The 10846-nt window shown below is 54.9% G+C and overlaps 2 protein-coding genes across 2 annotated transcripts in view; one reads left to right on the top strand and one right to left on the bottom strand.

Moving 5' to 3' along the window:
* Positions 1 to 10846, top strand: part of LOC134507016 (ATP-dependent RNA helicase DDX19B) — a 445506-nt gene that overhangs the window by 418651 nt on the left and 16009 nt on the right. The window lies entirely within an intron of this gene.
* On the bottom strand, positions 1835 to 8481 carry LRRC47 (leucine rich repeat containing 47). The gene is made up of 7 exons (XM_063317701.1): positions 7795 to 8481; positions 6052 to 6504; positions 5373 to 5489; positions 4425 to 4540; positions 3996 to 4098; positions 3256 to 3345; positions 1835 to 2883 (listed from the first exon to the last, which is right to left on the bottom strand). Exons 1-7 carry the CDS (start codon positions 8479 to 8481, stop codon positions 2659 to 2661), a joined length of 1791 nt encoding a protein of 596 aa, XP_063173771.1. The 3' UTR covers positions 1835 to 2658.

The raw sequence follows: 10846 nt of genomic DNA, 5'->3' as shown, positions 1-10846 counted from the left end.
CCCCGAAGGCGGTCCATGCAGGGCAACTGCGTGGGGGAGCGATGCAGACCACCTGGATGGCTGAGCACCCAAACTGCAGGGAGAACGGAGGATGCTGCGCCACGGGCATGGAACAGCCCACCCAGGGCAGGACCCAGGAGAGCCAGGGGCCCTGCAGAGCGAGGCATGGACCAGAGGGATTTGAGGCCCCAGCACGGGTAGGGGGACGGCAGCGGGCTCCAGCCCCAGCATAAGGGGCTCTCCGGGGGAGCAGGATGGCGCGGCTGGAGCGAGAGGCGTCAGCAGCACGGGGGGCGACGGAAGGCCTGCTCTGGAGGCTCAACTGCGGAGCCCAAGCCCCGGGATGAGGGACCTGGCTGCAGCGCTATGCTAGCCACCCCTGGAGGCGAGGGGAGAGGGCCTACAGCCCGGGAGGTGGCGCTGGCCCCTGAGAAGCGAGGAGCCCGGGCAAAGAGGCCAACGAGCCAGCGCAGCGCAGGGGAAGGCAGGGCGGCCCGAAGGTGGGAAGCTTGAGGACCGGACCTGGCCCAGGCCTAGCCAGGGGAGCAGGGTGACGACATACGGCCTTGCACTCCTTTCCCAATTTTGAACCAATCGGTGGTTCCATGTCTGGTTCTAACTGTTGCTTCTTGACCTGCATGCAGGTTTCTCAGGAGACAGGTAAGGTCGTCCGGTACTCCCATCTCTTTAAGCATTTGCCAGAGTTTGTTGTGATCCACACAACCAAGGGCTTTAGCATAGTCAATGCAACAGATGCTTTTCTGGAACTCCTGTGCTTGCTCCACGATCCAGCGAACGTTGGCAATTTGATCTCCAGTTCCTCTGCCACTTCAAAACCCAGCTTGTAGTTCTCGAAGTTCTCAGTTCACCTTTATATTCCATTATAGCCTGCAATGCCCATTAAGCTACTAGGGGGCAATATTTCCTACAGATTCCATTATATTACCCTGGTTTCACCAGATACCTTAATAGGTGAAATTGAATGTCTGTATCCCCCTGGTGGCTGAATGAGGTATTGCAGTCACTGGCTGCTTGAAGTATTGCAGGCAGAATGGGGAAAATAGCCAAATATAATGGAATCTACAGGCTGCAATCCCTGAGGGAGATACAAGGATCTGTATGTCCTATACTTTTTATACATTGCCCTACTTTCCACTTTAAGGCTGTAATACCATGTCCCAGAACAGCCCATCTTGCGTCCGGCATCCCAAGGAATCCAACTGGTGCAGACGGCGAGCTTCAGGGAAGGAACGGGGATGCTCTTGCAGCCCAGCAGACTCATTTACAGAAATGCGGCTCCCTTTTGCAGTTCTTCCCTTCCTCTTTGCAGGCAGTGGGCTCACCTGCACCTGGTTCTCCCCTGGTGGGCTCTCCTCAGGGAATGCAGGCTGAGAATCCGCCTGGTCAAGCCCTTCGGCCTCTCAAGACTCAGAATGGTCCCCAGCTTAATTCCCCATCGCCAGTGGTCCTCAACCTCTCTGAATCTGTGGCACAATACTGAATGTAGTGTAGTTCTATGGCACTCCAAAAAATTATTGACCACATATACGCATTTTTAAACGCGTAAGACATGGCTCGAGAAGAAGTCCAACATCATTTTTTAATACTGGCACTGTAGCGAATATATAGATTACCTCTTCCTTACCAGGTGTGAAATTTGCCGCCCTTTCTAACTTGGACTAACCCTGGGAATGGGCCAGGAATGCAAGGCACCTTCGGCTCCCCTTCGCCATCTGTGGCTCAGAGCTGCTGCTGAGACGTTGATGCTGCTTCGCCCAAGCAAAAAAACCCGCCCAGCTCTTTCACCGCCGAAAGAAAGAAACCAAAACCCAGAGATTTTGACTGCTTTATTCTTTTTTGGGATTATCGGCACCTTAAAAGCCTGAGATTCGGACAGCTTTTATTTCTGATGTACTTTTCCCAGCCTCGCTGCTCCCCAATGCCTTGCCATTTGGGGGTGTTTTGGGAGGGAGGGGGGTTGGAAACTCAACTTAAAAAACGGCCCCTCCTCTTTGGGCTGTCCTGAAGGGAAGTTCTGTTACCGCAGGTGCTGTTCTTGCTAGCTCCACGTACGGCACCCACCAAGATTGTGTGAAATGGAAATGGCGGAGTGCCCTCAGTCAGTCCTGGATGCATTTTGGAAGGGGAGGCTTGCGGCCATTGGGGACACCCCGCCCCGGTCACAGGGCACATACAGCACCCCACTCCTTCTGGAGAAGCCACATTACGGGGGGGGGAGAGAATGGGACTCCGGCCTCCATCCTCCAGTGATTTATCACCGGGCCGCCTCCGCACAGGATCTACAGGAGCCCAGATGCCTGGATGATGTTTCTTTCCCAAGGAAGGAATAAGCCACACAGCACAGCAGGTTATGTCCACAGCACGGGGGCCAATCGGTTTGTTAAAGTAACTACTCCAGAGCGCCTTCATTTGCAAGGGTTTCACACTCACCCCAGGTCTGAGCAGGGGGGCCAAGCAAGCGGACCGTCTGCATCTCTCCAGAGGCCTCAGATTCATGCGGCGGAAAACAGTGCGGAGCTTCCCACCGTCACTGGCGAGGGAGCAGAGCGCTGGGCCTCCCTGCCATCTCAATAAAAGTTTCCGGTGACACCCACAGCGCGAAGTATTTCCCCATCCGAAGAGGGAAACCAACAGTGCTTAAGGGACGACTGTCAGGAGAGGTGTATGCAGATCCGTTTTTGAAGGATAAAGGACTTTCAAGTTCCCGTCTGTGTCCACCACCCGGACCTGTTCCAAGATCAGAGGGGCGTTTCGGGAGCCACCCTCGGGCCTCGAGGCTTCAGGCTGAAGAATCTCGCTGGAGTCGTGGGGAGCGTCCCCGTCTTTATTTTCCAAAGTCAGCCTGTTCAACTCTGCCATTTTCTGCAATTAAAATAGTAATAATAAAGCGTGCCATTTAGTCCAGGAAGAAGGTTGGTTCAGTGCTCCAAGAAAAGAGCCAAGCAGAAGCAAAGAGGGGAATGCATGTGTGGGTGTGTTTCCCAGCTTATGTAAACCTGGTTATTAGGCTGGGTGCTCTGGACCAAACACAGTCACAGTGCAATCGTAATGTTTTGACCCCAGGTCCCAGCTGGCAGCAGCTGCATGGGAAGCAGCTGGCTGTCCAGGGGAGCCTCAGTGATCCAGGGATGGGATGCAGCCATCAGATGTCCCACCACAATTCCCGATGGCCCGAGCCCCCCGGTTCCCATCCCTGATGTGGGAGGAGGGGAAGGTGGGGGGGAGAAACCATACCAGGATGAGAGCATCCATCACATCTTTACATAGCTGCAGGCTGGTAGCACTGGTCACTTCCAGAAGCAGATCTGATGTTGTTTTCCCAAGCTTGGAAAGACCAAAAGGAGAAGGGTGAGACGGGGAAGCTTCACACCAGCATCCGAAGCCATGGGGGTCCAGGATGGCCCCCCGTAAAGGAGAGCCAGTCAGCAGAGAAAAGAGGCAAACTGGAGCCTCCTTGGTTTCAAAATAGATGCCTGTATTTACGACGTTTCCCTTTTGGTTTTTTTCCCTATTTCTACAAACATTTACAGGTAGCCCTCACTTAACAACCTTAGGTTAGTGATGACTCAGACTTACAACGGTGCTGAAAAAACTGACTTATGACTGGAACTCACACTTGTGACCGTTGCAGCGTCACTGCAGTCACGTGATTGCCATTTTTGACCTTTCTGGATAGCTTCTGGCACGCAAAATCAATGGGGAACTGTGTGATTTGCTTAACGACCACATGGTTTGCTGTGTTTCACTTAATGACCGCTGCAAAAAAGGTTGTAAAATTGGGTTGGATTCCCTTAATGATCACCTCGCTTAGCAATTGAAATTCCAGTCCCATGTGATCGTTAAGCAAGGACTACCTGTGTAGAAGGCTGAACTTCAAACCGTGCCCATTGCCTAGATTGTGTGATCTGCAGATTGAAGAAATGATCTTCACGGGGCAGAAATCCCAGCCCCCTCCTGGCCCGCTGCTTACTCACCTTTGTCCTCTCACTGTTCGTGATAGGTGGGAAAGAAATAATGGTGCCTTCGGAATCAACCAGGCAGGGATAGCTCTCCTTCCCGTCCAGTAGCTGAAGATACCTGACAGAGTTGGGAGAAAGAAGAGCCGTGTTACGGGGGGTGCCGTCCCAGTGATGTGAAGGACAGGATTGCACCCGGTTTCTGCCAAAGGAAAGTGAAATAACAAGGGGAGGCACAACCGGTTCCCCCAGGTTGATGCACCATTAAAAGAAATTAAAACCCGCACGATACATCTCTAAAAATAGCAGGGCAAAACGCGAAGGTATTTAGGACCTTGGCTCAGTTTGAGCCAGGAGGTGCCCCAAGAGGTGGCGGGGGAAGTCCACAGATGTGGTGGCACTCGAACCCACACCCCTGGGCCACGCTGCCTCGAGCTTAGGACCCACCTGTACAATCCAGAGATATTTTGCCGTTTCTTCTGCTTCCTCTGCTCCTCGGCTTCTGTCTGCAGCTGCCGAAGGAGGTCCTTGGCCTTTGCTTCCTTCCGGCCCAGGGGGACGATCTGCATAAGGGGAAGCATTGCAAGGAGGTTTATCCAGTGGGTTACAAGGGGGGCGTGATCTCGGGCAGCTTCCGAAAGAGGGGAGAAAGGTTTATGGTGCTGGCGAAGCAGCTACAGGCAGCCCTCAAATTATGGCCACAACCAGGCCCAGAACTTCTGTTGCTAAGCGATGAGGCTGTTAAGCGAGTCGTGCCCAATGTGACGACCTTTTTTTGCTGCAGTCGTTAAGTGAATCACCAGAGCTGTTAAACAAATCATGCAGTCGTTAGGTGAATCTGACTTTCCCCACTGACTTTGCTTGCCAGAAGCCCCCTGAAAAGGCCGCAAATGGTGATCATGTGACCCTGGGACGCTGCGACCATCGTAAACATACGTCAGTTGCCAAGCACCTGAATTTTGATCACGTGACTGCGGGGATGCTGCGACGGCTGTAAGTGCAAGGACCGGTCATAAGTCACTTTTTTCAGTGCTGTCGTAACTTCGAACGGCCGTTAAACGAATGGTTGTTAAGTTGAGGACTACCTGTATATAGGAAAACTCACTGGTGACTTATGACTGGTCCTTACACTTACGACTGTGCGTTGAAGGAGGCCATGTTCCCTTCTTCCTAGAGAGGCCTGCATGGTGAGAAGGCCTCACAAAGCCTAGGCTGCTCAAAGGGATTCAGACGGGGAGGAAAAGGGGGAAGAGGGAGCAGAAACAAGCAAAGCTCTGGGGAAACATGCAAGCCAACGTTCAGTTTCGCATTTAATCCATGCAAAGCTGATGCCGTTCGCTGCAGGCAGCTCTGGTCTGGCCAGAAGCAGCATGGCTTTGCTGGAGAAGGGCCCACCTTCAACTCGTCGGGGGCCCGAGCCTCGTAGAGAAGCGGCCCTTTCACCAGCTGCAGGTCGTGCGTTGCGATGGTGGCCGCTGTTCGTTTCTCACAGATGTCCTCATGGAGTTTTGTCTTTTATCGAATTAAAAACAAAACCAAACAGCTTTACAGTTATTCACAGCAACTTACAGACAGTCCTTGCTTAACGGCCACAACTGGGACCAGAATTTCAGTTCCTAAGTAGTCATTAAGCAAATCCAATCTGATTTTATGACCTTTTTTGTGGCAGCCATTAAGCAAATCACCGTGGCGGCCATTGAGTGAACCACATGGCCGTTAAACGAATCACGCAGCCCCCCCACTGATTTTGCTTGCCGGAAGCTGGCCGGAAAGGTCGAAAATGGTGATCAGGTGACCACGGGATGCTGCAACGGTCATAAATGCAAACCAGTCGCCAAGCGCCCAAATCGTGATCTTGTGACCACGGGGACGCTGCAATGGTCGTAAGTGTGAAGACCAGTCGTCAGTCGGTTTTTCCAGCACTGTTGTAGGTCTGAACCGTCACTACACAAAAGGTCATTAAGCGAGGACTCCCTGTATGACAAGCTTTTGAGCGGCAAGCACAACTGCATGGCTGCCAGCGAGACCCTCACCCACCCTCCCAGCTGACTCGGCCATCCCGCCTGGGCCCCACCTGAGCTGAGATGAATCTCTTCAGAGCATTGCCTGTGTTGAAATCCATGCCTTTCACCACGCAGCACACGATGTAAGGGCGGACGTCTTTAGCGCTGGGGCTGGCTTTCACTACCAACGGCACCGGGTTCTCGGAGACGTGAAGAATTTTCACAAAGAGTTTCTGGGTATCGTCCACGTCGTCGCTGCCGTCTCCTTTCTTCTTGTTCTTCCCCCGCTTCTTCTTCCTCGCCTCCACTCTCTCGGCCCCCTCCGGTTTGCTCCTCCCTCGGCCCCCGCCTCGGCCCCCGCCACGCAGGTACTCCAGGATAGATTTGGTCTGGCAGCCGTTCACCATCTTCTCCAGCCGTTTGTCCTTGAGGGCGTTGCCCTTCAGGTTGACGTCCTTCAGCTTCGGGCAGTCGGCCAGCTCCGCCGGGACTTCGGAGAGCTTGTTATTCGAGACATCCAAAGTCTGGAAGAAGGAAACAGGGCTGATTAGGGTCTCCTCTGATGCAGAAAACAGGAAGAGAGAAATCCCTGGAAACATCTTGCCATCTCAGGCGGCTGTGACAGCCTGCTCCGAAAAATCTCCCACAGAAATCTGAGATGGAAGGCCCTGTTTTGCCAGCGACACCACATATGGTGACGCCAGATGTTTTTTGAGAGTATCCCCCACAAACCCTCACCCCCTCCACGTTCTGGGTAAGGAAGCCACAGCCACAATCAACACCTGGTGATGGAATGGCTGGGGACAGAATCAAAAGGGTGGGGGTCCAGGCCACACTGTCTGTGTGCATTAGAAGCTCCCTGGATGGAGGAAAAAAAAGAGGGACAGATCCAGAGTTATTCTGAGAGTGGCAGCCGCAGGGCCTATTTTTAGCACCTTTGGAGAGGGGCAGCTCAGGTATGTCTTGCACGCCCCATCCCTTATTATTAGATTTTTATCCTACCTTTTTATATCTATCATCCATCCATCCATGTCAAGGCACCATACATTATGCTCCCACCTTGTTTTCCCCACAACAACCCTGTGAGGTAGGCTGGGCTGAGCAAAAGGGACTGGCCCAAAGTTACCCAGGCAGCTTTCAGGCCCAGGGGAGGCCTAGAACTTGCATTCTCCTGCTTTTAGGCCAGCACCATCAGCATTTGCATATAACGTATTTGCACGTACCCTATTCGTAATTTTGTGTGTGTGTGTGCGACTGCCTGGATGAGTCCCTGCAGTTTTCTTGGCAAGATTTCGAAAGGGGGTTGTCATTGTCTCCTTCCTGGGGCTGAGAGGGAGTGGCTGGCCCAAGGTCACCTGTCTGGCTTTGTGCCTCAGGAGGGACTAGAACTCACCGCCTGCCAGTTTCTAGCCTGGTGCCTGAACCGCTACACCGCTGACAGCAATGAAACGTGGTGTATTGGCACGCCATGTATTTGCGTCTACACGACTGGCGTGCGTCCTACTTTCATGCACTGCGCTTGAGTTGTGATGTATTGGTTGCTGCGTAATGTGAGAGAGGGGCTGCCCCCACCCCAAGTCTCCCAGCTGGCTTTCCTGCCCAAGGGAGGCCTTGAGCTCACCCTCTCCTGGCTCCAAGGTACTTGCGCGTCCTGTAATTAAACGCAATCCACTGGCGTGTGCTGGCTTGGTGTGTATCTGCTTACGCCGTGCTGGCAGGCCACGTACCGCCTGCCTGTACCGAGCTGCGTCCGCCCACCCCGTCTACGTGCAGTCCCGGGGTGGCCTGCCCGGCCCGGCCCGCCCCCGCCTCACCTTCAGCCCCGCCAGGAGGGCCACCTCGGGGCCCAGCTGCTCCAGCTCGTTCCCGGATGCCTCCAGCACGCCCAGCAGCGGCAGCGGCGGCGGGGCGGGGCGGCGGCCGCCCGGGGCGGGCGGGGGCAGCAGGGGGCCCGGGAGCGCGCGCAGCCGGTTGCCGCCCAGCAGCAGCTCCTGCAGCGCCGGGGCCGCGCGGGCCAGGCCGGGCCCCAGCGCGCGCAGCCGGTTGCGGCGCAGGTTGAGCAGGCGCAGCTCGGGCAGGGCGGCCGCGCCCGCCGCCGCCGCCTCCTCCCCGGCCCCGGCCCCGTCGCCGCCCAGCTGCGGCGGCAGCTCCTCCAGGCCGTTGTCCGACAGGTCGAGCGTGCGCAGCGCGGCCGGCAGCAGCGCCCCGGCGCCGGAGAGCCCCGCCGGGCCCAGCGCGCAGCCCGGCAGCGCCAGCGCCTGCAGCCCCGAGAGGCGGCCCAGCGCCGGGCCGGGCTCGCGCAGCGCCGGGCAGCCGCGCACCTCCAGCGAGCGCAGCGCCGCGCCCAGCTCGCCCAGCGCGCCCGGCAGCCGCCCCCCGGCCGCGCGCACCCGCCGCTCCAGCGCCGCGCCCGCCTCCAGGCGCAGCTCCCGCCGCCCGGCCGCCGCCAGCTCGGGCCAGGCCTCCTCGCGCCCCTCCGCCGCCGCCGCCGCCGCCGCCATGCTGGCCCGCGCCGCCTCCAGGCCCGCTTCCGGCGCGCGCGGGTGACGTCCTACGGGGAGCGCGGATCCCCGCCCGGCCTCTCCCGCGCAGGGCCCGGGACGTTAGCGTGGGAGCGGTCGCCTGAGGAATTCTGGGAGTTGAAGTCCCCCCGTCTTAAAGGGGCCGAAGTTGAGAAACACCGTGTGAGATCCGAGATGCGTTTTCTCCACCCGTTTGTCCCTTACTTGGTCCTTCAAGCCCCCCAACGGTGCCCCCGTTGCTGCTGTAACGGAGCCCACCCCCTGGCTGATGGTTGTGCCCTTCTTCTTCTTCCCACGGATGGACCAGGTGCCATCAAGGCTGCGTCGACTCTAAGTGACCCCCTAGACCAGGGTTTCTCAACCTTGGCCACTTTAAGCTGTGTGGACTTCAACTCCCAGACTTGAAGTCCACGTTGGCTTAAAATTTTCTGAGGTTGAGAAACACCGACCTAGACAGACCTTCTCCAGGGTGTGTCCCTAGCTTGGTCTTCCAATGGTCCTTGTGTTACCGCCCGTAATTGACTCCATCCACCCTTCTGCTGGTCCCCTTCTTCTTCATTCACTGGTTATGTGCCGTCAAGTTGGCACAGAGTCTAAGCAACCACATAGACAGACCTTCTCTAAGATGATTCATCCCCAAACCAATCCTTCAGGTCTTCCCACAGTCTCCCCCCACTGCCCCTACAACTCAGTCCACCCCCTTGCTGTTGGTCAGCCTGCTCTCTTTCCTTCCACCTTTCCCAGTATTACGGACTTCTCCAGCCGACTTTGCCATCGCGGACACCGACTTCCTAACCAAGGATCCTGAGACTGCTTTAAGACTTTTATCAATGGCGCTGATGGTTAAGGCTGGAACCCCACCATTCTTGCAGGACCTAAGAGCCTAGATGGGGGTCGGTCATCAATCTTATCCCCACAGGTATGTGACGTGACTTGGGAGACTCTGAATCAGTCATCCATGACCAAGCTTCATGTCTGGAGTCAAGAAGACCCTGGTCTCCCCCAGTCCAAATCCAATCCTTAACCATAATTTCACAGTTCCCTTTGTAGGTTGTTGTCCAAACCATCTGGAGGGTGCTAGGCAGGAGATGGTCCTCATAAATATGCAGGGAAGCACTGTAGTTATTTCTGAGCCCAATTCTTTCCCTCTAAGGACTTGCCAAAGCCGGAGCATTTTCGAGCACAACTGGAAGCATTTGATTGAAATTTGGCCTTGAAAAACCACACACTGGAGCTCTAAGTAAGCTTAATGCAACTCATCTTGCTAAAAGTTGAGAGGCCATTGAGAAAGGCACCTTCAGTGGGTCTTGTGAAACTGGAACATAGGTAGGATGTCCATGAGAAATTCAGTGCATTGACTCTGATGATCCCCATCGTTCCATCCAATCCTCCGATTTAGATGGTTCAAGGACAACAGACTCTTGATTAATCTGGGGGCTGTAGCCAATTTTGGATTTCTCCACTTCTGCAGAGAGATCCTGCCCAGGGAATCAGTCCGCTCTCTGATCATGCCATCTTTTCAGGTATTCCTAACCCATTCAGTCAAACCTGCACATCACTTTGCAGTTAAAGAACAAAAAACAGTGTGAAAATTCTCACTGAAGTTCTTGTATTTTCCCCCCAAAATCTCTGTATACCCTTTGTCCCCCCCCCCTTTTTAAGTGCCTCTGAGTCAGTCTTAACTCCTGGCGACCGCGTGGACAAGTCCCTGCTGTTTTCTTGGCTAGGTTTTTCACAAGTGGTTTGCCATTGCCTTCTTCCTAGGGCTGAGAGGGAGTGACTGGCCCAAGGTCACCCAGCTGGCTTCGTGTGTAAGGCAGGACTAGAACTCACAGTCTCCCGGTTTCTAGCCTGGGGCCTTCACCACGACACCAAACTGGCTCTTTGTTCTAAAATACCAATTTTTAATCATCTTGAGCCAAGAACTGTGCTGCAAAAAAGACGTGGATGATCAGGAAGACGGTAAGATTGGGACCAACCTCAGGGAAGAAGGTATTAAATTTCAAGACATACATGCATGAGCAGAAAACAGGTTTGGCAAAAGGACTAGTCACCCATTAACTGAAATTCAGACCTTTATTATCAGTAAATACAAACATGAGCATGACTCAATTCTAAGTAGCAGAAAATCTGCAGAACTCTGGAATCAGACCTGCTATCCAGCTATTTGCCCTTTAGACTAGACAGTCGGAATACCAACAGCCCCATCCTGTTCCCCCTTGAGGTCCCAACCGAGGGCAGGCCAGGACTCCTCTGAGGCCGGACTCCGCTTTGGGATTCCACTTTCACTTCGGAGAATCCAAAGCAGGAGGCCTTGCCCCACCCACCTAAAGGATCCCCCCAC

Source organism: Candoia aspera, chromosome 18 (genome assembly GCF_035149785.1).
Source record: "Candoia aspera isolate rCanAsp1 chromosome 18, rCanAsp1.hap2, whole genome shotgun sequence".
NCBI lineage: Eukaryota > Metazoa > Chordata > Lepidosauria > Squamata > Boidae > Candoia > Candoia aspera.
This window is presented reverse-complemented; position numbering and strand designations above follow the sequence as displayed.